Source organism: Syzygium oleosum, unplaced genomic scaffold (genome assembly GCF_021117445.2).
Source record: "Syzygium oleosum isolate NSW1041296 unplaced genomic scaffold, Sole_v2.1 Sole_v2.17, whole genome shotgun sequence".
Taxonomy (NCBI): Eukaryota; Viridiplantae; Streptophyta; class Magnoliopsida; order Myrtales; family Myrtaceae; genus Syzygium; species Syzygium oleosum.
In genome coordinates, this window is record NW_026607501.1 from 5,470,438 (window position 1) to 5,496,996 (window position 26,559).

Genomic DNA, 26,559 nt, shown 5'->3' on the forward strand with positions numbered 1-26,559 from the left:
TGTGACAAATATACTCTATATTAAATTGTATTAATAACATGAAAAATCACAAATTAGTACACTCGTAACAAACGGAAGGTAACTACAAACTGGTACATCCGTCAACTATCACGTATAATTAAACTTAGTAATTTGATTGTAAAATTAATGAAAACTAACTTTGGGTAAAATTATCACAGATTTATCAGTTTGGGGTTTTTGGTGGTCAAAAAATTAATTTATAATAAATTTATCATGTATGTACCAGTTTGGGATTTTTCGTGTCAAAAGTTTATCATCCTTTTTCTACCTAAAATACAAAAAGTTTTTATCTTTTTTCTTTCTTATTCTCTATTTTGGTGGGCAACCTTTTTCTGCCATTTTTTTTTTGCTGAAGCCAAAAAGGCAACTCTTTAATGTGTAAGTTGTGAGAATCAAATAGTCAGAGAAAAGAAAAAAATTGAAATGAAAAGTATAAATTCCTCTTGGTCGGACCTCACTTTTCATTATTCAAACATCCAATTTTCTCAAATCACGAATATAATCAAAAAATTTATTAAAAAAAAAAACATCATTAAAAAGATTACCAAGAAAAAAAAAACATGTAAAGATTTTCTCCCGAGCACTTGAGACATGTCCTTTTGCTCGTGTAAAAATTTCCTCATTTCCTCACGCTGATCGCTGTTCTGTCCCTTTGCTCCCCTCTTGCTCTCTCTCTCTCTCTCTCTCTCTCTCTCTCGCTCGCGCTCGCTGCAAATCTCAGCCGGATCGCCAAAGCAGGTAACTTTTTCGCGAGCTGTCAATAACCCATTTCTCCGCTTCTCCTGTCGATGATGTTCTCCTGCTTCCCGGGTTCGATTTGATCCCATTGCGCCGTAATTTGGCCCGGATCGGGATCTTTGCCGCTTGATGCGCGGTCAAAGTTGCTCCTTTCGCCCGTTTGGTTCGTGGGTTTTGGCGGGTTTCGCGGCTGATTCGCGGGTTTAGGGTTCGTTCGCCTGGGTTGAGCTAGGATCTGTGCTCCAATCCCTAGAGCTGTGCGCCGGTTTTGATTGCTTGAATGCGGTACGCCTAAGTTTAGCTTCAATTCCAGGTTCCGGTCGCGCCGGCGTGTGTTCGGCGATCGATGAATCCGTTGTTAGGCGACTCGGGTTGGTAGGGAAAAAGGGTTTGAGCTTTGGCTGTTTTTTTCTTCTTTTTTTCCTCGAAGAGTCGGGATTATATACTCAACGAATGCAGGAGAGGGAAACCTGCTACATGCTCAAAGAGAGGATGTACGAATCATCAAGAATAATAGAGCACCTCTACAACTCCCTAATGCGCCAGTTAGAACAAAGGATTCCGTGTCCTTCTATGCAAATTTCCATCCTGTTCTCTGCACATCGTGCTAATCTTTCTCTAACTGCCCTTTTAATAATCAGAACAATAGCGTCGGTATTAACGGAGAAAGAAGAGTTATGCAAACGCTTGTTCCTAGTAAACCATACACAGTAGATATAAGCAGACCACGACATCATAAGCAGCAACGGAGGCATGTATTTTGCTCTGAATGTATTCATGGCCCATGTAGCTTGAGCAGTCTACTTTTGCTTTTTTTTTTTATCTTGTTTGCTATTCTATGATTATTATCTTGGCTTTGTAAGGTGTATTTGATGGAGGTTTGTGTTTCATCCCCGACAAATTGTCTTTTAGATCGAAAGTTCTTCTGACTTTGCACGATCTTTACAAACTCTGGGTTATCCTTGTGCACAACCAATGATGTAGAGCAGCATATGTGTATGCTCATTACATCTAATTGCCCGGTTGTTCATAATCATGACTGCCCACACGTATAGTTTTCAAGTATAGGCTGGGAAGTGCTGTTTTCAGTTTGCTAGTCATCCTTGCACCCATATTTTCGGGATAAAGCTAGAAATTGGTTGAACAAGTTGATATAGCCAGTTTTTTTTTTTTTTCACATGCGCTGGTCTAATTTTGTTTAGTTTCTCCTGTGTACCCTTTCCATATTGATGCTTTGATCATTCACTGATCCTTCATATTAGTGATCCTAATATGGAATGACATTTTGCTTAAGCTTGTTTAGGCAGTGTTTGGCTTGGCTTTAAGCCGGACCAAAAGGCCCTCTTGGCTTTCCTCCTAAAACGAATGGATAAAACTGAGATGAACTTAAATGATAATAGTTATAGGCCAACTCAATTCACTCTTATGCTTATATGGGGTATTTGAGGTCCATCACAATAGTGATAGTTTGGTTCAACTTTCCTAATGGTTGGATACTATGTTAGATGTTTTAATGTCTCGTTGGTTTCTTATCAATCATAATCATGTACTTCGGGAATTTCACGGTTGTGAACTTATTGGTTCCATTTCTTTAGATGGGAATGGAGGTGGGGGATCGTGCATTGTTTGAGAATCCTGAAATTGTCTCCCTGTTCTAGGTTACAATTGAATTTCAAGTTATCTTAGACCTGTTTGTTTTAAAAACCATCGCCCCTTGATGCAACTGAAAATTGAAGCTCTGCTTTGTGCGAGTGGTTAAAACTGAGGAGAAATTTGATCCGACCATGGTCACATGGCAAAGGCGAGAAACACTTCGGCTCAAATATAAACAAAAAAAAAAGGCCAAGATCCTAATTCAAACGGGGTAGTGGTACCTTAGGCTTAGTCTAATGATGCCAAAAGTACGAGCTATTCATCTATGGCTGCATGTCCTGCAACTCAGCTGAAACTACAACAGAATGAAGGTTTAATTGAGAGGAGCACTATGATCACTGTGGGATAGTTATCCATAGAAAACAAAAAGATCACGAACAATTTGATAATCGATAACTGAGTATTGCCAGAGAGGAGGGTGTCAATGCAGGAACCAAGTCCTGGTGTTGTAGTCGGCTCAAATAAGTTTGCATTGTGACACATGCTGAATAACTGCGGCAGCCGACGTTAAATGAGAAAAGTTGACATGGATAGTTGATAAAAAATTCCTATATGTCAAAACAATGCATTCCACTTCTAACGTTTCATTTTACGTGTAGATGGCAATGCAGGAACCTACTCCTACTGCTCCGCCTAGTGCCGAGGTAGTTGGCAATGCTTTTGTGGAGCAATATTATCATATCCTTCACCAGTCCCCAGAAATGGTGCATAGATTTTACCAGGATTCAAGTTTGCTGAGCCGACCAGATGTTAATGGTGTGATGACTAAAGTCACAACGATGCAAGTATGCCCTCAAATGACTGAAACTTTTGTTTTTTTCCTGCTGTTTTTTTAACCAAAATCAACTGTTCATAAACAGTCACTGCTGAGCATCCTGTTTTTGTTAATTAGATTTTTCTAAGTCATTGATACAGAAAAGTTTAGTCATGTGAAATGCTGTGTGAAACCATTGCACCTAAGTTCCTGTTGTTGTCTGCTAGTTGCTTGTCATTTTTGCCCAGGGTTGTAAATGAGTAACATTTGCAGGCTGTATGAACCTGTTGCCTCTAAGTTCCTGGTGTTATTCGAAAGTTGCACATTAATTTCTCTCAGGTTGTAAATAAGTGACATTTTTAAATTGCTTATATAAGTATGCTCTATTAGGGTTGATCTCTTTTTGTTTAAAAATTTTGGCTCCCACTGTGTGAGAAACTAATCTCTGTTAGTTAGATTTGGACTGTGAATCTACCTTGCTTTTTTCTGCCAATGCATAGTCTATATTGTGCGTTGTTATGTTAGCTTGTTTGGATTGTGGATTATTTTGAATGCTGATATATTCTCTTTTCTGCATAAGTTATAGGCGCGGAGTTAATGTACATGCAATGTTACTAGTCCTGCAGCATGACCAAGCTCTTATCAAATTTGAAGAAGGTGTAAACATTTTACAAGTGCAAGCCTAAAAGTACTAAGTTATTTAAAATGAAAAGGTTCTAGGTGACAGTGGAAGAGGCTGTAGACCCAAGTAGTTTTAGTGTTTCTTGAATGCAATAGGTTCATTTTTTTCCTTGACTGTCAGTTTGGACCCAAAATTGTGGATGTTGTAGTTACTCAAATCCTTCATCACTCACGAACCACCAAAATATGGGTATGTGGCTGTTATTTGTCAATTTTCTTTTGGGATAAAGGAACCAGGAGTTCCTGAGCTTTTGCAAAATGTCCATTCTTGTCATTACCTTGAACATTAACTTTAGTAACTACCGGCATTTTATAAAGGAGTTAACATGTAGATTAATAGAATGCAATGTTCTTTATGGAGCAGGCTATCAATGAGAAGATTATGTCCCTGAATTACGAAGACTATACTGTGGAGATAGAAACTGCTGATGCGCAAGAGTCTCATGAGAAAGGGGTGATTGTTCTTGTTACTGGATGTCTAACTGGAAAGGATAATGCCAGAAGGAAGTTTACTCAGACATTCTTTCTAGCTCCTCAAGACAAAGGCTACTTTGTTCTGAATGATGTTTTTAGGTATGTTGGGGAAAGTGAATCATTGGTCAATGGTACGAATGATAATGCGCCAGCAGTTGCATTGATCCCTGAACTTGGTGGGTTTCTTTCTTCTTTGGATTATTTATTTCTTGGTAGAAGTTCTCCTCATATTAAATATTATACTTCCTTTGTGGTGTCCAGGGGCCATAAATGCTCCAGATCAACTTGCTGCTGAGCCTGCAGCTGCCATCGAGGAGGAAGATCTTGAGAATGTTGCTGAAGTGTGTGATCCCTCAGATAATGAAGGCTCTGTGCTTGAAGAAGAGACCATTGAATCCCCAGTTCATAAAGCTGCGGAATCCATTCCTGCAGCTGAGGAGGATGCTCCAAAGACATATGCCTCCATCGTGAGTTGGTTCTGAAGTTCTTGTATTCACAATGTTCAGAAGAATGTCCTTTTTAAAGTTTAACACTGAATGCTGTATCTATGTAGCTTAAAGCAATGCAAGGTAATGCAGCATCTCGCTCTGTTCCTGTTCCTTCCAATAGAGCGGCTGGTGGAGCTACAACCAATGTGCAGCAGTCAACTGTTTCTGTACCTGCAAAACCCAGTGCTCCCATCACATCGGCACCGGTTAGTGATGATGCTCCTGAAAGCAGCAACCATAATGAAGAAGGTATCTGTTGCTTTTGCTCAGTGCATTACCTTGGAAGCTCTTGTTAAAAGAGAACCTAGTCCAGAAAACTTTCCCTTCTCCAGTTGTATTATTAACCAATAGGCATTCTTTGCATTCACAGTTGAAGGCCACTCGATATATATACGGAACTTGCCTTACAATGCAACAGTTGAGCTACTTGAGGAGGAGTTCAGAAAATTTGGGCCCATAAAACCTAATGGCATCCAAGTCCGTAGTGCTAAGGTATGCTTCATATAACTGTTTTATGCAGTGCTTTTGAGTATTCTATTGTTCTTACACGTCTCCTGTCTTGTCCTTACTGTTTTAACAGCAAGGTTCATGCTTTGGTTTTGTTGAGTTCGAAGCATTGAGTTCCATGCAAAGTGCACTTCAGGTACTTGATTTGGCTTCTGCATGGTTTTTCTCCGTTTTATGGTTTAGTGGTATGTTGCTGTTAGAGACCTGTTTTATTAAATTGGAGTTGCATGCTTCTGTCTTAGCTGATTTCATTGAGGAAAAAAGAATAGTGTGACATAGAGAGATTCTTGGCTTACAGAGATCTCCATGCACTAAGATTAAAAGGGAATTGATATGGAAGGGCTGTTCATTTGAGCCATTGTAAGATTGCAATTGGACCTAAACTAACGAATTCTTCTGGCATATAAAAACTTTGAGTGATAAGAGACATCTATTGTGCCAATCTGATAGAAACAAGTTGGGGCTAATGATAATTTCATGGATTAGAATTATTTGGTTTGCCTTCATCACAAACTTTATCAATTTTAGTGTGCAGCATCCAAATTGCTAGCATTTTCTTGCAATCAAAACTTTAACTCCCTGGTTAAGATTTTTTTGGTTCCACCTTTGTTTCTGAGCTTGTGAGAAACGATGGCTGCAAGAATTGTACATTATAGGTCAGTGATGTTACCCTTTTGCCATTGGCCATCAACCATTATGGGCGATTGACTCACAATGGCTCATCATATTAGCCTTTTCTAGAGGGACTGCGAAAAACTCGTTTTGTGTAGACCTTTTTTGACAGGTCATTTGCTTTCTTGAGCTGCCTCTACTAGCTTGGGTGATTGCGTAATGCCTCTTTTTCCCCCCCTTTTTAAGGTGGGTGTTTCTTTTGTCAATGTATAAGAAGCTCCTTTCTTCCCCTCAAAGACGAGCAATAAAATAGATGAGAAGTCAAAGCGAGGAGCACTAGAGGTTCCTTCATTTGTCTTTTTTGCAGGCTGAAAGCTTCTGAAGCAACGGCCTGTGAAAATATGGTTTTTTGTTCAATAAATAGAGAAAAAAGTTATGGTGCTTGTTCTTGCCTGTTAGACCCTGTATTTGGTTTGTGTACTATAAAACTGATCACTTATGGTCGAAATAACTTCAGGCATCTCCAATTACGATAGGGGACTATCAAGCAGTTGTTGAAGAGAAAAGAACTACTACTCGAGGCAAGTTGTCTTTGTTCACAGGTTATAATATTTGACTCCTTCGCGTGATATAGACAAGTTAAACAACCCTGATAAGCCACTTCTTTTGCAGTTACTGGAAATAGCGGTGGCAGTAGAGGCAGGTACTCTAGTAGAGGTGGATTTCGCAGTGACAGCTTTAGGGGGCGTGGAAATTACAGTGGTGGTCGGGGCTATGGTAGGAACGAGTTCAGAGCTCAGGGTGACTATTCAGGTCGCCCGAGAGGCTCGGCAGGACGTGGTGGTGAAACTTATCAACGGGTTAATCCGAATGGATTAGGCAGAGGTGGGCGTCAAGGTGGCGGAAATCGCGGCTCCGTGCCTCCTTCAACGTGACCGGGATGCACATTTGAGAGACCAATTTTTTGGCGGTACAAAGATGAGGAGTTCAAAGGAAGTGGAAGCGATTTTTTTCCATTTCCTTCTTACCCTTTCGTAATTGTGACTGCTTATGATAAGAGCTAATTTTGGGCTTGGGGAATTTCATAGGAGCTTATGTGACAGGAGAGAGGTGATTTTGTGATTATATATTCTTCTGCAACATGTCACTAATTTTTTTTCTTTTTCCCCTCCAAGTACTGCTATTGCTTTTATCTCGTTACTTGGTCACGGGGAAAGGGAATTCGGTCACATGTTTGCAATGCTAGTTGCCACCATGGCCTTAAACTCTTGCTCATGGTTTGCTATGTATAAGATGCGAGACGATTTGCATGCTCATCTGCATCGTTATCCTTGTCGAGACAACACACAAACTTCTAATGATCATATCCGACTTGCCTTTTACCTTTTTTTGCTTGCTTCGCACGTAGCAACTCCACAAAGTGACCCGACGACAGAGATGTCGTTTTGAACATCGATTAGCAAAAGGGAAGGCAGTTGCTCTTGATTAAACTCGCAGGTTTGCGGCCCTAGTTTCACTTACAAATCCAGGTGACCTAAATCATCGTGATTTTTGCAAGTTGGACACCAAATTCGACGCGGCAAAGGCCGCAGACCCGCCTACCACACAAAGCAAAACTACAAGAACCTGAGCAGCTACTTCCCAGGGGTAGTCCTCAGGGACCAGGTAAACACAAGCAGGACCAAGCAGCAGCAAGCCGAGGCTGAGCGTGAATAGAGCGCCCGGGGTGGCCGGGTCGGTGGCCGCCGAGAGGACTCCAAGCTCTTCGGCCTTCGAGAGGAGACCCAACTTCTCAATCGACGACAAGGAGAGGCCGAACTTCTCAGCGGCCGAGAGCAGGCCCGCCTTCTCCGCTTTGGTGAGCAGCCTCAGTTGCTCCACTCTTGTGAGCAGCTTAATTGTTCGCGCATTGCCGTTTGAAGAGATGGTCTTCGGTCCTGGTTCTCCAAGAGGGAACACCACTGTTCCATTCTGCATATTCGAAAGTGTCCCAGGTCAGTTAAACAGCACGGCCGAAAAGCCGCTAGGCATCCCTCCCGCTTCGCATTCGCGTCATCTGGTAACTCACTTCTCTGTCTCTAATAAATTGTTTCGACTTGTACGAAGAAAGAATGAGCTACTTTGATTGCTTCAAGCTAAACTTTTTGCATAGTTCGACATGGAATTCATGTTGTCTAGGAACTTGCCGTAATATTAACCACAACAACAAATCCAAACACCAACTTGTCCCTGTTTAGACATTGATGTATATCTTGAAGTACCATACCAAAAAAAAAAAAAAAAACAGTATTGAAAATCTTGGAAACATGGGGTCGGTACCGACCTTTCGGGAGCCGATGGTCTTGGCAGCGGAGGGCAGGGGCTTCTGAGTGGCCATGGATCGAACAAGCAGCGGCGACGGTGCGGAAGAAGATGACGAAGGATCGGTTCTCGCCCGGACTCCATTACCGGAGAAAAGCGGAATTCTGGAGCTACAGATTGTTGCTGCGTCCATCAGAGTCTTCCTTCTCAGTATGTAAAATTCAGAATCCTTTTGGTGAGGTTTTGCCTGAGGAACAACTGAGGACCTCAGACTCGATGAATGGTGATGATGGACACTCCAGTCCACACCCACAAGGGGAACAAAGATGGGGGGGGATCAGCTTGCAATCTTACGTGGCTTGCACCAATTGGGTGCTCCCATTGCGTGCAAGAAGCCAACTGGGCCAAAGGCCCAGCCCAAACGTAGGGAGAAATTCTTAAATCCACCCGGTCTGCGTGAGCCGAGTCCATCTAAGCCATTAAATAGTGCGGGATTCACATGAGACCCTCATGATTTTATGGTTGAGATCGAGCGGGTTCACATGTACCGGGTGAGCTTTAGGTTGTGCCTTATGTATGAGTTAAATATATTATCATGCATTAATCTTGTAACGAGGCTCGAAATGATCCGCTTGCGCTAGTTGTTCATGTCCTCACTGGCCTCGGGCAAGGCTCAAGCTCGTCGGTCTCGGGTGAGCTCAACCTTACTGGGATCTAGCGAGCTTGAGCCTCGCCCGTGGCTGGCTGTCATCGAGTTTGGCAACCAGTGGAGGAAGAAAGAAAAAGAAAAGGAAAAAGAAAGAAAAGAAGAAAAATTAAATAATTCGATTTATTTTAAAAAAATATTTGTAGAAATTATTCACGTCAGCGTCAATCGTTCCAGTAAGACGGCCAATTCCATGTCAGTAATTTACATGCCTAGCGTCCCAGGCACCAGTGTCCTAGAAAAGTGATTTCCGATTTTTTAAAGAGCAAATCTTTTTCCTGAATTTAAGTTTTGGTAGGAAAACATTTTTCTATTAACTAGGAAAACATTTTCTGTTGACTAAAATATCAAAATATCAAAATATCTCTAACATAATAAATTATTCTAAAGAAGTTCCAAATTATCACTAACAATTTATGTGGCTTGCAAGTCATGTTGATAATATATAGGATGTTAGGAAAATGGAATGAAAAGTATTAATTCTCATAATTGATGAGAGCTCAAGATGGAGTTCAAGATTTACATCGTGATTTAGTTTTTTCAATAATTGAGTTGAATTGAGTTTAATCTCGAGCATATACACTCTATTGAGTTGGGCTCGATTTCATCAAGCTCACAATTCGATATCAAAATTTCATAAGCCTCTACAACATGTACAAGTCCAATGAAAGCATGATTCCACAATCTATATTACGAGAAAGTTTAAAAAAGGAATACCATGATTAAAACTATGCAATCAAGTCAAACAGTAATACATTTCAACTAATGTCTACCTTCTTTAATCTCTTCCTCAATGTATGCTGTATACGAGAAAATAGATCGAAGCTGTTCTAAATTCCTCGAAAAATACAGCTGAAAGTTAAATATATAGTTTGACTGCATTTTTTGAGATTGAAGTACAAGAAATGATTTATATTTAAAAAGAAACAATATCATATAAAAGAATATGATTAATACCATGAAAAACCTTAGATTCAAGTACAATTAATGAACGAAATTGTGTGCGCGGATTATGCACATCACATGAGTTCGATTTCCCACGTCACTAGATGTAAACAATTTCACATTAAAGCCTTCCACCGGGTCTTTGACTCATATCCTCTTACCTAGTCCACGAGATTAGCAAAATATTTTATGGATATGACGCCAAATCCGCCTAAAATATAAGATTCTAAGAGAGAGAAACAATATGATATTAACATAAATGACCATGGCAAGTGTTCAAACCAAGACTCAATGCACATATCGAAAGCTAAATGAGCAGCAGAAACTGACTCTGCACTCTGGCTTAAGCCAGGAGTTCAAATCTCTCTCAACTTTTGGGAGGCAAAGCCCGAACTTAATAGCAAAGACTAGTTAGAGAAACAAATGCCTTCTAGGCAAAACAACAGTACAGACAAGGTGGCCTTTGTTCTTCTGGGTATGCTTTGTTAGACGCCATTGGCATTCATTACTTACAGGGAGGGGGTTCTCCGGTTCCGCTGCCAAATAATCCGGCCAGCTTGCCAGTCTTTACCCGCAATTGACGTCACATTCTGTCGAAAACGACGCTCTTCACAGCCTCCTCCTCTGCTTTACTTCCTGTTTGAGGCGGCTGTCAATCTTACGGGAAAAAGCAGGGGAGGATGCAGTGCAGGAAACTGTAGAAGCCCAGGTATTGGAACGACACTGTCCCCAGCCTTCTCCTCGGCTCTAATTCCCGTTCCTGCATGAAGTGGCTTTCTTGTTCCTGTTCCTGCTTGAAGTGTCTTTCCTCTTCCTTTTCCTGCTCTTGCTCCTGTTCCTGTTCCTGTTTGAAGTGGCTTTTGATCAAGCTGTAAAATCTTCATCTAGTATTTTAGGTTCTTTTGAAACACACATCTTACTTGGCTGAACCCATCCACATGCAAATTCAAGGTGCGTTTGTTTCACTGAAAAATCAAAATTTGGAAAACATTTTCTGAATAATCGCTTGTATCGGGTTACAAAAAAGAATGAAAGTAAAATATTTTCATTACCCGCGAAAATAATTAGGCATAAAATTATTGTCGATGATGAAAACATTTTCCGTTGGCTAATTTTCCTAAGAGATATATCAATCATTTTAAATCTTGAGTTTTCCGTGAAACAAACGCACCTTCAACTGACCCACCCATGGGTAGATCAGTTGGTTAGGGCGTACTTGGGATTGTGTGGTTAGGCGCACTGGTCCCAAGTTCGATTCCCCAGCTGAGCACTTGCGATTTAAGTAGGGGGCCATGGCGGTGGGTTGCTGTGCTAGTCTCTCCCGAGAAATAGTCGAGGTGCGCGCAAGCTGGCCCGGACACCTCGGTTACCAAAAAAAAAAAAAAAACGCACCTTCAACTGCATCAAGGACATCAGTCACTTTATTAGTGGGTAAGTGGATCATGTAAATTGTGTTCTTGAAACACCTCCTTCAGCAAAATTGTTTTGAGTTGTGCAATGAGTCTATGCTTCTTTTAATGCCATATCTTCTCCTGTAGTAATTGCAATTTACCAAACTCATCCCCATAATAAACAATACTAAGTAAGAAATGGACTATAAGGTATAGTAGCTTGCTTGAAAAATACGCTAAATTAAACAACTTGCTTCAGATAAAACGAAAAGAACAATTTAGGAAGAGCCTCCGAGCTACTACATATATGTTTCTTCTACGCATCGAAGTTTTTCCAACCATTTGTGAGAAAACATAACCATGTCCGTAGACTTGCTGCAAATATGGAACTTTCTCGTATACAAAAAAAGGACAGAAAAATGGAACAAAGAAAAGAAAATTGAGAAAACACGAGCGAAAAAATAAACAAAACAGTGTCGAGTGGGTTTTAAAATAAGCGAGACGAAATTTGGTTCATGTTTTGTTTGATTGTTTTTCGATTTTCTGCAATTATTACAAATTTATCTAAAAGTTGAATGCATGTTTGTGGATGGTTGCGTCAAGAAACCCGAAAAGAAAAACAGAGAGAATGGTTTGGACTTGCCTTCTCTGGTCAAGTTCTATTGATCACACCCTTGAAACCTGCTCTATTGGCACTTATTGATTCAATTAGTAAGTTTTCATGTACATCATACACGATTGGGTAAAAGTATTTTAGGAGATATAAACAAGTGAGATCAATTTGAATACTATCTTTATCTGTCGATGGCATCTTCATACTACGCGATAGAGCGAAGGTTTGGTGAGACTCACCCTATGGTGCTCGTACGACTCGAGGGAGCCTCTCGGGCGACCTGAATATTCCCCCCGAGTTCTGAACTCGTTCCTACCATAGCCCCGACCGCCACCGTCATTTCCACGCCCCCTAAAGCTGTCGCCGCGAACTCCACCTCTACTAGAGGACCTGCCTCTGCTGCCGGCGCTATTGCCGGTAACTGCAAAAAGAAGTGGCTTATCAGTGTTGGTTAACTTTTCTATATCGCGCGGAGGAGCCAGATATAATGACCTGTGAACTAAGACAACTTGCCTCGGGTGGTCGTTCTTTTCTCTTCAACAACTGCTCGATGGTCCCCAATGGTGATTGGAGATGCCTGGAGTTATATTGACCATAAGTAATCACTTCTCACAATACATAAACCAATTCCAGGCTTTAACTGGCAAGAGTAATAACCATGACTTTTCCTCTATTTATTCAACAAAAAGACCATTTTTTCATAGGCCATTGCTTCAGTCGCTTTCAGCCTGCAAAAAAACAAATGAGGACACCTCTAGTGCTCCTCACTTCGGTTTCTCATCTATATTCTTGCTCGTCTTTGAGGGGAAGAAAGGACCTTCTTATACATTGACAAAAGAAACACCCACCTTCAAAAGTGGGGGAAAAAGAGGCATTACCCTGTGACCCGAGCTAGTAGAGCAAGCTCAAGAAAGGTAATGAACCTTCGAACAGAAGGTTTACACAAAACGAGTCTTTCGCAGTCCCTCTAGAAAGGGCTTACTATGATGAGCCATTGTGAATCAATCAATCACTGACCAATAATGTACAGTTCTTGCAGCCATCGTTTCTCACAAGCTCAGAAACAGAGGTGGAACCAAAAGAATCTCAACCAAGGAGTTGGACTCTTGATTTGCAGATACATGCCAGCAATTTGGATGCTGCACACTTACAATTGACATAGTTCGTATTGAAGGCAAACCAAATAATTCTGATCCATGAAATTATCGTGAGCCCCAACTCGTTCAGATGTTGGTGTTGCTATCAGATTGGCACAATAGATGTCTCTTATCACTTTAAAGTTTTCTGTATGTCAGAAGTATTCGTTAGTTTAGGTCCAATTGCAATCTTATGATGGCTCGAGTACAGCCCTTCCATATCAATTCCCTTTTAATCTTAGTGCATGGAGATCTCTGTAAGCCAAGAATGTCTCTATGTCACATTAATCTTTTTCTCAATGAAATCAGTTAAAACATAAGCAAACTCCAATTTAATAAAACAGGTCTAACAGGCGATATATCACACTAAGCCATAAAACTGAGAAAAACAGCAAAAGATCAAACTAACAGAAGGCCATATCAAGTACCTGAAGTGCACTTTGCATGGAACTCAATGCTTCGAACTCAACAAAACCAAAGCATGAACCTTGCTGTTAAAACAGTAGGGACAAGACAGGAGACGTGTAAGAACAATAGAATACTCAAAAGCACTGCATAAAACAATTATATAAAGCATACCTTTGCACTACGGACTTGGATGCCGTTAGGTTTTATGGGCACAAATTTTCTGAACTCTTCCTCAAGTAGGTCAATTGTTGCATCGTAAGGCAAGTTCCGTATATATATTGAGTGTCCTTCAACTGTGAATGCAAAGAACGCCTATTCGTTAATAATACAACTGGAGAAGGTAAAGTATACTGGACTAGGTTCTCTTTTAACAAGGGCTTCTAAGGTAATACACCTAGCAAAGGCAACAGATACCTTCTTCATTATGGTTGCTGCTTTCAGGATCATTATCACTAACTGGAGCCGATGTGACGGGAGCACTGGGTTTTGCAGGTACAGAAACAGTTGATTGCTGCACATTGCTTGCAGCTCCACCAGCTGCTCTACGAGAAAGAACACGAGCAGAGCGAGATGCTGCATTACCTTGCATTGCTTTAACCTACATAGATACAGCATTCAGTGTCAAACTTTAAAAAGGACATTCTTCTGAACAGTGTGAACGCAAGAACTTCAGAACCAACTCACGATGGTGGCACATGTCTTTGGAGCATCCTCCTCAGCTGCAGGAGTGGATTCCGCAGCTTTATGAACTGGAGATTCAACGGTCTCTTCTTCAAGCACAGAGCCTTCATTATCTGAGGGATCACAGACTTCAGCAACATTATCAAGATCTTCCTCGTCGATGGCAACTGCAGGCTCAGCAGCAAGTTGATCTGGAGCATTTATGGCCCCTGGACACCACAAAGGACGTAGGATGTTTAAGATGAGAAGAACTTCTACCGAGAAATAAATTATACACAGAAGAAAGAAACCCACCAACTTCAGGGGTCAAAGCAACTGCTGGAGCATTTTCATTTGTACCATTGACCAATGATTCACTTTTCCCAACATACCTAAAAGCATCATTCAGAACAAAGTAGCCTTTATATTGAGGAGCTAGAAAGAACGTCTGAGTAAACTTCCTTCTGGCATTATCCTTTCCATTTAGACATCCAGTAACAAGAACAATCACCCCTTTCTCATGAGACTCTTGTGCATCAGCAGTTTCTATCTCCACTGTATGGTCTTCGTAATTCAGGGACAAAATCTTCTCATTGATAGCCTGCTCAATGAAGAACAGTGCATTCTATTAATCTACATGTTAACTCCTTTATAAAATGCTGGTAGTTACTAAAGTTAATGTTCAAGGTAACGACAAGAATGAACATTTTGCAAAAGCTCAGGAACTCCTGAATCCTTTATCCCAAAGAAAATTAACAAATAACATCCACATACCCATATTTGGTGGTTCATGAGTGATGAAGGATTTGAGTAACTACAACATCCACAATTTTGGGTCCAAACTGACAGTCAAGGAAAAAAATGAACCTATTGCATTCAAGAAACACTAAAACTACTTGGGTCTACAGCCTCTTCCACTGGCACCTAGAACCTTTTCATTTTATATAACTTAGTACTTTTAGGCTTGCACTTGTAAAATGTTTACACCTTCTTCAAATTTGATAAGAGCTTGGTCATGCTACAGGACTAGTAACATTGCATGTACATTAACTCTGCGCCTATAACTTATGCAGAAAAGAGAATATATCAGCATTCAAAATAATCCACAATCCAAACAAGCTAACATAACAATGCTCAATGTAGACTATGCATTGGCAGAAAAAAGCAAGGTAGATTCACAGTCCAAATCTAACTAACAGAGATTAGTTTCTCACACAGTGGGAGCCAAAATTTTTAAACAAAAAGAGATCAACCCTAATAGAGAATACTTATATAAGCAATTTAAAAATGTCACTTATTTACAACCTGAGAGAAATTAATGTACAACTTTCGAATAACACCAGGAACTTAGAGGCAATAGGTTCATACAGCCTGCAGATGTTACTCATTTACAACCCTGGGCAAAAATGACAAGCAACTAGCAGATAACACCAGGAACTTAGGTGCAATGGTTTCACACAGCATTTCACATGACTAAACTTTTCTGTATCAATGACTTAGAAAAATCTAATTAACAAAAACAGGATGCTCAGCAGTGACTGTTTATGAACAGTTGATTTTGGTTAAAAAAACAGCAGGAAAAAAACAAAAGTTTCAGTCATTTGAGGGCATACTTGCATCGTTGTGACTTTAGTCATCACACCATTAACATCTGGTCGGCTCAGCAAACTTGAATCCTGGTAAAATCTATGCACCATTTCTGGGGACTGGTGAAGGATATGATAATATTGCTCCACAAAAGCATTGCCGACTACCTCGGCACTAGGCGGAGCAGCAGGAGTTGGTTTCCGCTTTGCCATCTACACATAAAATGAAACGTTAGAAGTGGAATACATCGGTTTGACATATAGGAATTGTTTATCAGCTATCCATGTCAACTTTTCACATTTAATGTTGGCTGCCGCAGTTATTCAGTATGTGTCACAATGCAAACTGATTTGAGCCGACTACAACACGAGGACTTGGTTCCTGCATTGACACCCTCCTCTCTGGCAATACTCCATTATTCATTATCAAACTGTTCGTGGTCTTCTTGTTTCTCATGGATAACTATCCCATAGTGATCATGGTGTTCCTCTCAATTAAACCTTCATTCTGTTCTAAGTTCCAGCTAAGTTTCAGGAATAAGCAGCTGTAGATCTATAGCTCGTACTTTTGGCATTGTTAGTAAGCCTAAGGTGCCCGTACCTCGTTTGAATTAAGATCTTGGCCTTTTTTTTGTTTATAGTTGAGACGAAGAAAAAAAAAAAGTGTTCCTCTCCTTTGTCATTTGACCATGGTTGGATGAAATCTCTCCTCGGTTTTGACCACTCACACAAAGCAGAGCTTCACTTTTCAGTTGCATCGAGGGGCGATGGTTTTAAAAACAAACAGGTCTAAAAATAGCTTGAAATTCACTTACAACCTAGAAGAAGAACACAATTTCAGGTTCTCAAACAACACACGATTCCCCGCCTCCATTCCAATAGAAAGAAATGGAAGGATAAGTTTTTTTTTTTTGGTAACCCAGGGAACCCCCGCACGGCCGACAGCCGGGGAGTAAACCTTGGGGGCGACACGTGCTAGCCACCACACGCGTGCCACCGGTGAAGTCACCCTGCGGCGCCCGGGATTCGAACACTCAACCTTTTGCGAGAGGAAGAGTGTGCGCTCCAGCAGCGCCACCCAGGCGGGTGGTGAAATGGAATGATAAGTTCACAACTGTTAAATTCCCGAACTACATGATATGATAAGAAACCAACAAGGAAAGTTGAACCAAACTATCACTATCGTGATGGACCTCAAATACCCCATATAAGCATAAGAGGGCATTGGGTTGGGCTATAACTATTATCATTTAAGCTCAATTATATTCATTCGTTTTTGGTCCAGCTTAAAACCAAGCCGAACACCGCCTAAACAAAGCTTAAACAAAACGTCATTCCATATTAGGATCACTGACATGAAGGGATCAGTGAATGACTAAAGCATCAATATGGAAAGGGTACTCAGGAGAAACTAGCCAAAATTAGACCAGCACATGTGAAAAAAAACCTGGCCATATCAACTTGTTCAGACAATTTCTCGCTTTATCCTAAAAATGTGGGTGTAAGGATGAAGAGCAACTGAAAACAGCGCTTCCAATCCTATACTTGAGAAATAGATGCATCGGCCGTCACAATTATGAACAACCAGCCAATTAGATGTAATGAGCGTACACTTGGGCTGCGCTCTACATCATTATTTATGCACGAGGATAACCCAGAGTTTGTTAAGTTCGTGCAAAATCAGAAGAATTTTCAATCTAAAAGACAATTTGCTGGGGATGAAACACAAGCCTCCATCAAATACACCTTATAAAGCCAAGATAATAATCATAGAATAACAAACCAAAGAATTACAGCAAAGTAGACTGCTAAAGCTACGTTGGCCACGAATACATTCAGAGGAAAATTCTTGCCTCCGTTGCTGTTTATGATGTCGCGGTCTGCTTATAGCTACTATGTGTGGTTTACTAGGAACAAGTGTTTGCATAACTCTTCTTTTTCTGATAATACCGATACTATTGTACTGATGATTAAAAGGGCAGTTAGAGCAAGATTAGCACATTGCGCAGAGTACAGGATGGAAATTTGTATAGAAAGACGACCCCCTTTGTTCTGAGGCATTAGGTAGTTGCAGAGGTGCTCTGTTATTCCTAATGATTTGTACATCCTCTTTGAGCATGTCGCAGGTTTTGCTCTCCTGCATTTGTTGTGAATATAATTCTTACTTATCGAGAAAAGAAAAAAAAGGCAAAAGTTCAAACTTTTTCCTACTAACACGAGTCGCGTACTTGGATTCATCAATCACCAAATATGTAACAAAAGGGACCTTTGGTTCAAAAAAAAAAAATTGAAGAAGAGTTTAGGCCCAAAAATCTCAGCTCACTTGATTTTGCCTGAGCCGATCTAATTGAAATAAAATGAGCTCCCCTTTGGGCAGCTAAAGAGTCGCGAAAAAACAGAAAATAAGAAAGAGAGAAAAAACAGAAAATAAGAAAGAGAGAGAAAGAGAGTCAATAGAAAAGAAGGAAGAGAAGAAGAGAAAGGGGGGAAAATTGTCAAATCAGTCCTAAACCTATTGTACGGCGGCCAATTCAGTCCTAAACTTTTTAAGTTTGCCAATTCAGTCCTAAACCTTTTAAATTATTGCCAATTGAGTCATTCCGGCCAATTTTGGCTGGCCGGCGCTGACGTGGCCGCTGACCGGCGCCGGCCGTCCGGTCAATGCTGACGTGGCAATTTTTAATTATTTTTTTTCAATTTTTTAATATTTTTTTTTCTTTTTTTTTTTTTCTGCTTTCTCTCCTCTGGCCGGTCCGGCGACCGGCGGCCGGCCAGAGGGGAGGGCCGGCGAGGCCTCTGGCGAAGCTCGCCTCGCCGCCCCCTGGCTGGGCGAGGCGAGGTCGGCCTCGCCTCGCCGTCACCTGGGTCGCGACGACGAGGTCGAGCCTCGCCCAGATCTGGCAGGGCTCGACCTCGCCGTCGCGACCCAGGCGACGGCGAGGCTCGACCTCGCCTCGCCTTGCCCAGCCAGGGGCCGGCGGGGCAAGCTTCGCCAGAGGCCTCGCCGGCCCTCCCCTTTGGCCGGCCGCCGGTCGCCGGACCGGCCAGAGAAGAGAAAGCAGAAAAAAAAAAAAGAAAAAGAAAAAAAAAGATTAAAAAATTGAAAAAAAATAATTAAAAATTGCCACGTCAGCGTTGACCGGACGGCCGGCGCCGGCCGGCGGCCACGTCAGTTCCGGCCGGCCAAAATTGACCGGAATGACTCAATTGGCAAGAATTTAAAAGGTTTAGAACTGAATTGACAAACTTAAAAGGTTTAGGACTGAATTAGCCGCCATACAATAAGTTTAGGACAGATTTGACAATTTTCCCAGAGAAAGGGGAAAGAAGAATGGGTTCGTTGCATGCGTGCTCTGGAGGCCACGACGAGTGATATTAATGCTATTTCGTAGTGCCCGGTAAGAATTAGTATTCTTTGTTCATCTAATCGAATGAATTTGTGGAGTTGAGCCCTAAATTCAGATTCATGTGAATATGAGTTTCCATGTCTGATCTAGGAATTGTTTGGCTATGAAATGTGAAATTATATGGAGATGATAGATTATGGCATTGTACAGCTGTAGGATTTTGCAGAAGTTGATTCTGAGTTACGATTTAGTCAGAATGAGTTTTTAAAATTTCGCAATGTTACCACCCAGTTCTAAATATCTGTTTTTGGCTATAGCTTTCGATCATTTTCGACTATCTTTTGAGTAAGTGAAGTTTATGATCTTTTAGTACTTTAAAGGGGCTTTCTTTTGACAGTAAGTACACTTGAATTGGAATTTGATAGAGATATATAGAAAGTTTATAACGCGAGTAGTTGTTCTTCACTTTAGTGGTTATTCGTCGTGGTTGGCTGTTCTTAAGGTCTTTTGGCGACCGCGGTTAACGATTTGCTTCTAAAATAACATCACCTAGCCAAGTCTTAATTAAGGTGGTTATTTACATGAGTTTTGAAATCGTTTATCATTTAATTGATAGGATTTCCAGTTAATTACCTAAAGATAATTTTCGTGGCTTGGTTTAGACTTTCCCATATGAGTGGTGTTTATCTGATCTTCGAATATGTAAACTCATGTCATGAAAATGACAGAATTATTATGAGATCTTAAAGATATGGCACATCATGATATTTACAAAAAAAGGAAGAGATGTTTAGAGCACATTTGTTGTATAAATTCAGATGGAGCATTTAATAGCCTTTAATTATTTAGAAATGGCATGCTAAAGCATTTCTGGAAAATGGTTTATGAGTTGATTGATTGGAAATATTTTGAAAAATATTTTATGAAAGGAATAGCAAAAGGGTATATGCATTAATTTGTGAAGCTGGTTTACGAAAGATGATCAGTTTTCTTTTAGATTCTAAAACCGATGTATGACATGAATTTTGGATTGGTTGTGTGCATTATTGGAAGATGATGGTTTGATGCTCATTATCGCTATGAAGACAATGAGGGGTTTGTGTACATGCATACTATTCAAGATATCCTTCTGGGTTGAGCCATCGAATGATAATAGATGGAGACCTTGCCAAGGGCGAAAATTTGGTCGCCTTGTCACCATACATTATGTCATGATCATGGTTGGATATTGAACATGAGATTGATGAATGGAATTGACCATTGATGTGTGTTTTGATATTGTTTTTTTTAAATGAGTATTTCTGATTCTTATAAAGCTTTTTTGAAAAGATATAATTCATTTTTTGTATTGTACGTATATTATGCACTGAATTCGAGAATAATGAGTTTTTGGTATTTCTTTGTAAATATGCATAGTGAGTGCTTGATCTGTTTAGAATAGATATACACTACTCACTAAGGGTGAGCGGTTCTAAGGTTGGTCCAGGTTTTACTTAGAACCTATTCTGTCAGAAGTGATTCTCTAGTTTTTGAAACTTGAAACTTATCGTGTATACCGTAGAACCTATCCTTCAATCGGTTCCAAGATCTACCTAGGAACCGGCCAATTTCTTCTTCTTCTTTTTTTGGTTTCATTTTTCCTGTTTTTTTGTTTCATTTTTAGTTAAGCAAAATGAAAATGAACGCAACAACAAAAATCCTCATTTATCAATAGCAATAATTCATAAAAGATAAACATGTAAAACAAAAGTTCAAAACACGTAACTACAGTTCATTAGTTTCTAGTATAGTTCTTACCCGAGACTAGGGATCGAAACGCATAGTACTAGTTCCACTTTTTTAGGAACCGGTAACCGTGAAGAAGTGGATCATATCTTAGTGTTACGATTTGAAGTACATAGTCATTATTTTAATATGGTGATATTTTGAATCTTGTCTTGGGTGTTAGCAAAAATTAATTATTTTGTGGTGCTAGAAAGGACTAATTTTGAAATAATGCTATCAATGATCTCTGCTCGAGGTGTTAGTAAGAATATTAAAAAAAATTGATTGTTTTTATTCAATAAATAAGAGTTGATTTACCCAAATTTTCAAGTGGGTGATGCAACATTCTGAGGCATGTACGAAATTGAAATGAAGGGAATGTCATAAAATTGATGGCTAGTGAAAATTTAGGCTGTGATGACTATAGAAGATGCAATATATCTTACTTTGATAGATATCTTGCGGATTAGATTTTGAGTGTCGCCCAGTGAAAACGAACTTTATGGTATTGGAGAAATTTTTTTAAAAATATCATGTGAATGAATGGTCTACAGAGATATTAGAGTCCATCTAAGAATTGATACTTTTGTAGAATTTGAAAGAGAAAAGAAAAAGATTACTTGGATGCTAGACTGTTGTAGTAATGTGAATTTTTAGGCATGATAGTTTCTAAGCAATACATCTTGATGGATTTGTTTAAGGATAGTCATGTCGAATTGGAAGACTAAGCAATAGATTCAAAATCAGAAAATGATTAAAAGAATGAATGGAAAAAGAAATTTCATGATTTTGGTGATGCAAAATGATAAAGTTGTGGCCTATGCCTCTAGATAGTTGAAATTGCATGAGGCACCAATGTTAAGTCTTTACGGATCTCAAGAACTTGAAGTACATTTTTACTCATCAAGAATTGAACATGAGGTAGAGGAGATGGTTGGAGTTTCTGAAAGATTATGATTTGTTTATCAATTACCCTCCAAGCAAGGCAAATGTAATAGTAGAGGCCTTAAATCTAAGTCCTTAGAAAATATGGCAACTTTACTCACTACTTTAAAGTTTATTCTTGAGGAAATGAGAAATTTGGACCTAGAGGTATTGATGCATCAGCTTGGTGCTCGATTAGCTAATCTTTGAATACAACCAACCTTGATTGACTAAATCACAATTCTAAATAAAATGAAGATTCTCAATTGAAGAAAATTAGAGAAGGTGAAGAAAATTAGAGAAGGTATAGAATCTGGGGAACAAGCAGATTTCGTCATTCACGTGGACGAGTCTTTAAGGTTTCATGGTCTTTGATGTGTCTTTTATGAGTCAGAGACGAAAAAGGAAATATTATAGGAACCTCATAGAACTAGATTCATAAGTCATCTAGGGCAATAAAATGTATATGAATTTGAAAGAAAACTTCTTGTGGGTCAATATTAAAAATGATTATGAAATTTCTCGATCAATTTTTTATTTGCAGAAAATGGAAATTGAGCATTAACAACAGATGAACACTTGCACCCACTTGAAATACCTAAATGGAAGTGGAAGCATATTGCCATAGACTTTATCGTCGATCTACCAAACAAATCAAGTGGTAAGAATGCTATATAGACGATTGTTGATCGATCAACTAAGTCTACATACTTTTTGTTATATCAATTCAGCATTTCACTAGAAGATATGGTGAAACGATATGTCAATAAATATTGAAGTTTCATGGAGTCCCAATGAGTATCGTTTCTGACTAAGATCCTAGATTCGTATCTAATTTTTGGAGGAGGTTACAAGAGCTATTGGGTACTAAACTCAATTTCGGTACAATTTTCCACCAATAGACAATTGATGATCGAAGAGGGAGGCCACTTGGTAGCTCGAGGAGGAGATAAGACCTAAATACCCTCATTTATTTGAAAGTTGAGGTATGTTCAAATTTCAAGGACTAAATTTTATGTAAGGAAGGTAGAATGCAACAAAAGGAGCCTTTGGTAAAAAAAAAATAAAAATAAAAGAAAGAGTTTAGGCCCAAAAATATCAGCTTACTTGATGTTACCTCAGCTCATCTAATTGAAATAAAATGAGCTTATCTTTGGGCAGCTAAAGAAGTCGTGAGCAAACAGAATAAGAAAGAAAAAGACAGAAAGATACTCGAGAGAAAAGAAGGAAGAGAAGATAGAAAAATATGGAAAGAAGAAGGAACTTCTTGCATGTGTGCTTGGGAGGCCACGAGTCCGATTGATGCCGTTTCATGGCACTGGTTAAGAATTCGTACTCTTTGTTCATCAAATCGGAGGAATTTTCAGAGTTGAGCCTTAAATTCGAATTCATGTTAATTTTGAGTTTCTAGGTCCAATCTTTGAGTTGTTTGGCTACAAAATTATGTAGAAATGATATATTAGGATATTGTAGAGTCGTGGGATTTTACAAAAGTCGATTCTGAGTTTCAATTTGGTCAGAATAAATATTTAAAATTTCATGCGCGTTGATACCCAGTTATTGAATTTCTATTTTTGGCGATGGTTTTTGATAGTTTTTTGCCATTTTTCGAGTCAGTGAAGTTTGGGATCTTTTATTACTTCAAAAGAGCTTTCTTTTGACAGTAAGCACGCTTGAATTTGGTTTTGGTAGAGAAATATAGCGCAAGAAAGTTTGTTGCGCAAGTGGTTGTTCTTGCTGGTAGTGGTTATTTGTCATGATTGGCCATTCTTGAGGTCTTTTATCGATCCATAGTGTATGATTTGACTACAAAATAGCGAAGTCTAGTCAAGTCTTAATTAAGGCGGTTATTTATTTGAGTGTTGGTATCGTTTCTCATTTAATTGATAGGATTTCGAGTTCATCGACTTGAGATAACTTTCATAGTTCGGTTTAAACTTTCCCAGGAGAGCGATGCTTATCTCTTCCTCAAATTTGTAAACTTGTGTCATGAAAATGACAGAAATATTATGAGTAGCATGGCATGATAATTATAAAAAGGGAAAAGGATGTTTAAAGCATATTTGTTGCATAAATTCGAATTTGGCATTTACTACCCTTTTGAATATTTAGAAATGGCATGGTAAAACATTTCTGGAAAATAGTTTATGAGTTGATTAACTGAAAATGTTTTGAGAAATGCTTTATGAAAGGAATAGCAAAGCAAAATGCTATATGTACTGATCTGTGAAGCTAGTTTATGAAAGGTATTCTGTCGTGGAAGGTTAAATGATTTGGTTTGAGAAAATAATTTTTGATTTAGATTTTGAATTAGTTTTCTGGATTGTTGGAGGATGACGGTTTCATACTCATTATCTCTGCGAACCCGTGAGGAGTTTGTGGGTATGCATAAAAATATCCATCTGGGCCGAGCCACTAGCTGACAATCGGTGGAAACTTTACCAATGGGGAATTTAGTCGCCTTGTCACCAAGCATTAAGTCATGATCATGATTGGCTATTGAGCATGAAATTGATCGATAGAATTAATCATTGATATGTTATATGAGATTGATTAATGGAATGAACCTTTGATATGTGATTCGATGTTATTGATTAATATGAGTAGTTCTGATACATATAAAGTTTTGTTGAAAAGATGAATAGGAGTGCTCCATATGCTTAGAAGAGATAGATACTACTCACTAATGGGTGGTTGCTTACACCATTCATCTTACATCTTTTATAGGTTCATGAGCTAGTGGTAAGTAAGACGAGAGCGCTATTAATGGAAACTTTTGGTAGATGGATTTTGGCCATGAATTGAGACAGTTGTATATATATGTGAGATTATATTTTTAAGGTTTAGCTAGATATGTTAAGATATATATATATATATATATATATATATATATATATTGTCTTTTGTGGATTTCAAAACTCTGATTCTGTAACTATTTCTCTAAGAGATTTTATGTTGGTTTGTGTTTAAAGCTTCACCTCCAAAAAAAAGGATGGTTGTATGTTTCTTCATACTTATAGAAGTCGGGGTACGACAAAATATAGTCACCACAAACTGAACCCACAATTTGAGCAATAAAAATTGGCGCACAACTCTAGAGATTGGGACACAAATCCCAACTTTAGTTGGCGAAAAAACCTTAAACCGCAATTCAGTCGTAAACCCGCCAAAACCCTTTAAAGATACAGAGGAAGGAACAACTGTGACCTCGCATCAAGCGACAAAGATTCCGATCCGGCAAAATTATGACATAATGAGATAAAATCGAACCCGAGAAGCAAGAAAACCTCAGCAACGAGAAACAGAAAATGGGAATCAACAGCTTGCGAAGAAGTACCTGTTTTTGTGATCCGACTGAGATTTGGAGCAAGAGGGAGACAGAGACGGTTGCTTTGGTTTGAAGAGAGCAGAGAAGCAAAGAGACAGGACAGCGATCAGCGTAAGGAATGAAAAAATTTTCAAGCGAAGGACAGAGCAAGTGCTAGGAGGAATCATTGTACGTCTTCTTTTTTTCTTTGTATCTTTTTAATGATGTTTTACAATTTTTTTATCAAATTGAGAATTTAACAGAACGGGGGTTGAAAAGTGAGGTTAGACTGAGAGGAATGTACGTGAAGTTTGCTTTTTTTATCTTTTGATTTTCTTTTCTCACAACTTACAGAGTAAGTTAGTTGCCTTTGCCTACTTTAAAAATGGCAAAGAAAGTTGCCCAACAAAAACAAAAGGTTAGGTAAGAAAAGCAAAAGAGAGTAAACTTTATGTTTTTTAAACAGAAAAAAGATAAACTTCTCGACAGGTAAACTCCCTCGGAGAAGGTAAAGAAACTGCCAAACCTTTCACTTTTCTTTGGGTCTCTCTATAGTTTGCTTGTACTGTTGTAATTATGGTGGGTTAATGGATCAACGGAAGTGAGCAAAACTAAATACGTCGCTCTAGTTCATATATCTTATTAATTCATGTATTTATTTAATTCATCATTATTTAATTCATGTATCTTTTCAGCTCACGTATTTTTTCAGTATAAGAATTCTCAAACTGTATAAATAGATTTAAACACTTCTTCATTCGGAGAAGGAGAAATACCTCTCATCTCTTCTCTTCAATTTTCTCTAAGCCCGCCGGTTTCAAGAAGTATTCAACAGAGTCCTGTTTGCATAGTGTTAATTCAAACGGGTTCGAGGTGTTATATCTTGGGAGGCATAATTCGTGAAACTGCTTAGCACTATTGGCAGAAACTAATCGCCTTAAAGAGATTCAGTTAGTTGTACCTTACCTTCTATTCATTTTGTTATGGCTTTCTGAAATTTATTAAATACCTGATTACAACAAACAGTATTATGTATTTTTCGCCAACACGTACGTTTGTTATTGTTTCCAACATTTACTATTGGAATGACTACCTGTTTCTCGGTGTCGAGAAGCAACATGGTATGTTTTCGGACACCAATGCAATCGGACGATGTTGATATCGATTCTGTGTCCTTTGTTTCATCAAAAGGATTGGGTTCTCAACTCTTGAGCTCAACTGAGTCCTTGCCTTAGTCGTTGTTCTCCGGATTGTGGGTCATTTCGCAAGCTTCCATTGGTTTGCGAAGCTTTGTTTTGTATGTAAAAGAAAATCAACAAGAAAGGATTTGATGGTGATATACATAACAGAAGTGAAAATATATAAACAAGTCAATGTGTTAAAAAGTCGTCTATTACAAATTTATTCTGTACTTTACTTGACAATTCATCTATAAATTACTCGACGATCTTGAAAAGGATTAGGTTTCTTGAACATTTCTCTTTTTTACGAAATGAACTTTTATGGAAGTAATATTTAACAATAGAAAAATAAACATAGTGCC

At 39.1% G+C, this 26,559-nt stretch overlaps 3 protein-coding genes and 1 long non-coding RNA gene across 4 annotated transcripts; 1 reads left to right on the plus strand and 3 right to left on the minus strand.

The window, feature by feature from the left end:
• Positions 1–601: 601 nt before the first annotated feature.
• LOC115691643 (nuclear transport factor 2-like) lies at positions 602–7,244 on the plus strand. Its single transcript, XM_030618347.2, has 9 exons — positions 602–759; positions 3,012–3,197; positions 4,212–4,497; positions 4,583–4,788; positions 4,875–5,058; positions 5,180–5,301; positions 5,390–5,452; positions 6,446–6,509; positions 6,601–7,244. Exons 2-9 carry the CDS (start codon positions 3,012–3,014, stop codon positions 6,861–6,863), a joined length of 1,374 nt encoding a protein of 457 aa, XP_030474207.1. The 5' UTR covers positions 602–759; the 3' UTR covers positions 6,864–7,244.
• A 140-nt stretch (positions 7,245–7,384) lies between these two features.
• LOC115691644 (uncharacterized) lies at positions 7,385–8,530 on the minus strand. Its single transcript, XM_030618350.2, has 2 exons — positions 8,252–8,530; positions 7,385–7,899 (listed from the first exon to the last, which is right to left on the minus strand). Exons 1-2 carry the CDS (start codon positions 8,420–8,422, stop codon positions 7,468–7,470), a joined length of 603 nt encoding a protein of 200 aa, XP_030474210.1. The 5' UTR covers positions 8,423–8,530; the 3' UTR covers positions 7,385–7,467.
• A 1,582-nt stretch (positions 8,531–10,112) lies between these two features.
• On the minus strand, positions 10,113–12,325 carry LOC130140219 (uncharacterized). The gene is made up of 2 exons (XR_008818239.1): positions 12,124–12,325; positions 10,113–10,724 (listed from the first exon to the last, which is right to left on the minus strand). It is a non-coding gene; the product is annotated as an uncharacterized LOC130140219 (long non-coding RNA).
• Positions 12,326–13,381: 1,056 nt separating this feature from the next.
• LOC115691656 (nuclear transport factor 2-like) lies at positions 13,382–25,207 on the minus strand. Its single transcript, XM_056319315.1, has 8 exons — positions 25,047–25,207; positions 15,702–15,887; positions 14,404–14,689; positions 14,113–14,318; positions 13,843–14,026; positions 13,600–13,721; positions 13,449–13,511; positions 13,382–13,399 (listed from the first exon to the last, which is right to left on the minus strand). Exons 2-8 carry the CDS (start codon positions 15,885–15,887, stop codon positions 13,382–13,384), a joined length of 1,065 nt encoding a protein of 354 aa, XP_056175290.1. The 5' UTR covers positions 25,047–25,207.
• Between the last annotated feature and the right edge of the window lie 1,352 nt (positions 25,208–26,559).

Bases quoted from the DNA above. Each gene is read 5' to 3' on its own strand.
- LOC115691643 (XM_030618347.2), top strand. From the start codon at position 3,012: ATGGCAATGCAGGAACCTACTCCTACTGCTCCGCCTAGTGCCGAGGTA. The intron at 3,198-4,211 runs GTATGCCCTCAA...TTTATGGAGCAG, and splicing joins CTAAAGTCACAACGATGCAA to GCTATCAATGAGAAGATTAT. The intron at 5,302-5,389 runs GTATGCTTCATA...CTGTTTTAACAG, and splicing joins TCCAAGTCCGTAGTGCTAAG to CAAGGTTCATGCTTTGGTTT.
- LOC115691644 (XM_030618350.2), bottom strand. From the start codon at position 8,422: ATGGACGCAGCAACAATCTGTAGCTCCAGAATTCCGCTTTTCTCCGGT. The intron at 7,900-8,251 runs GTCGGTACCGAC...TCGAATATGCAG, and splicing joins AGACCATCGGCTCCCGAAAG to AATGGAACAGTGGTGTTCCC.
- LOC115691656 (XM_056319315.1), bottom strand. From the start codon at position 15,887: ATGGCAAAGCGGAAACCAACTCCTGCTGCTCCGCCTAGTGCCGAGGTA. The intron at 14,319-14,403 runs GTGGGTTTCTTT...TGTGGTGTCCAG, and splicing joins TGCTTTGACCCCTGAAGTTG to GGGCCATAAATGCTCCAGAT. The intron at 13,722-13,842 runs GTATCTGTTGCC...TTGCATTCACAG, and splicing joins CAGCAACCATAATGAAGAAG to TTGAAGGACACTCAATATAT.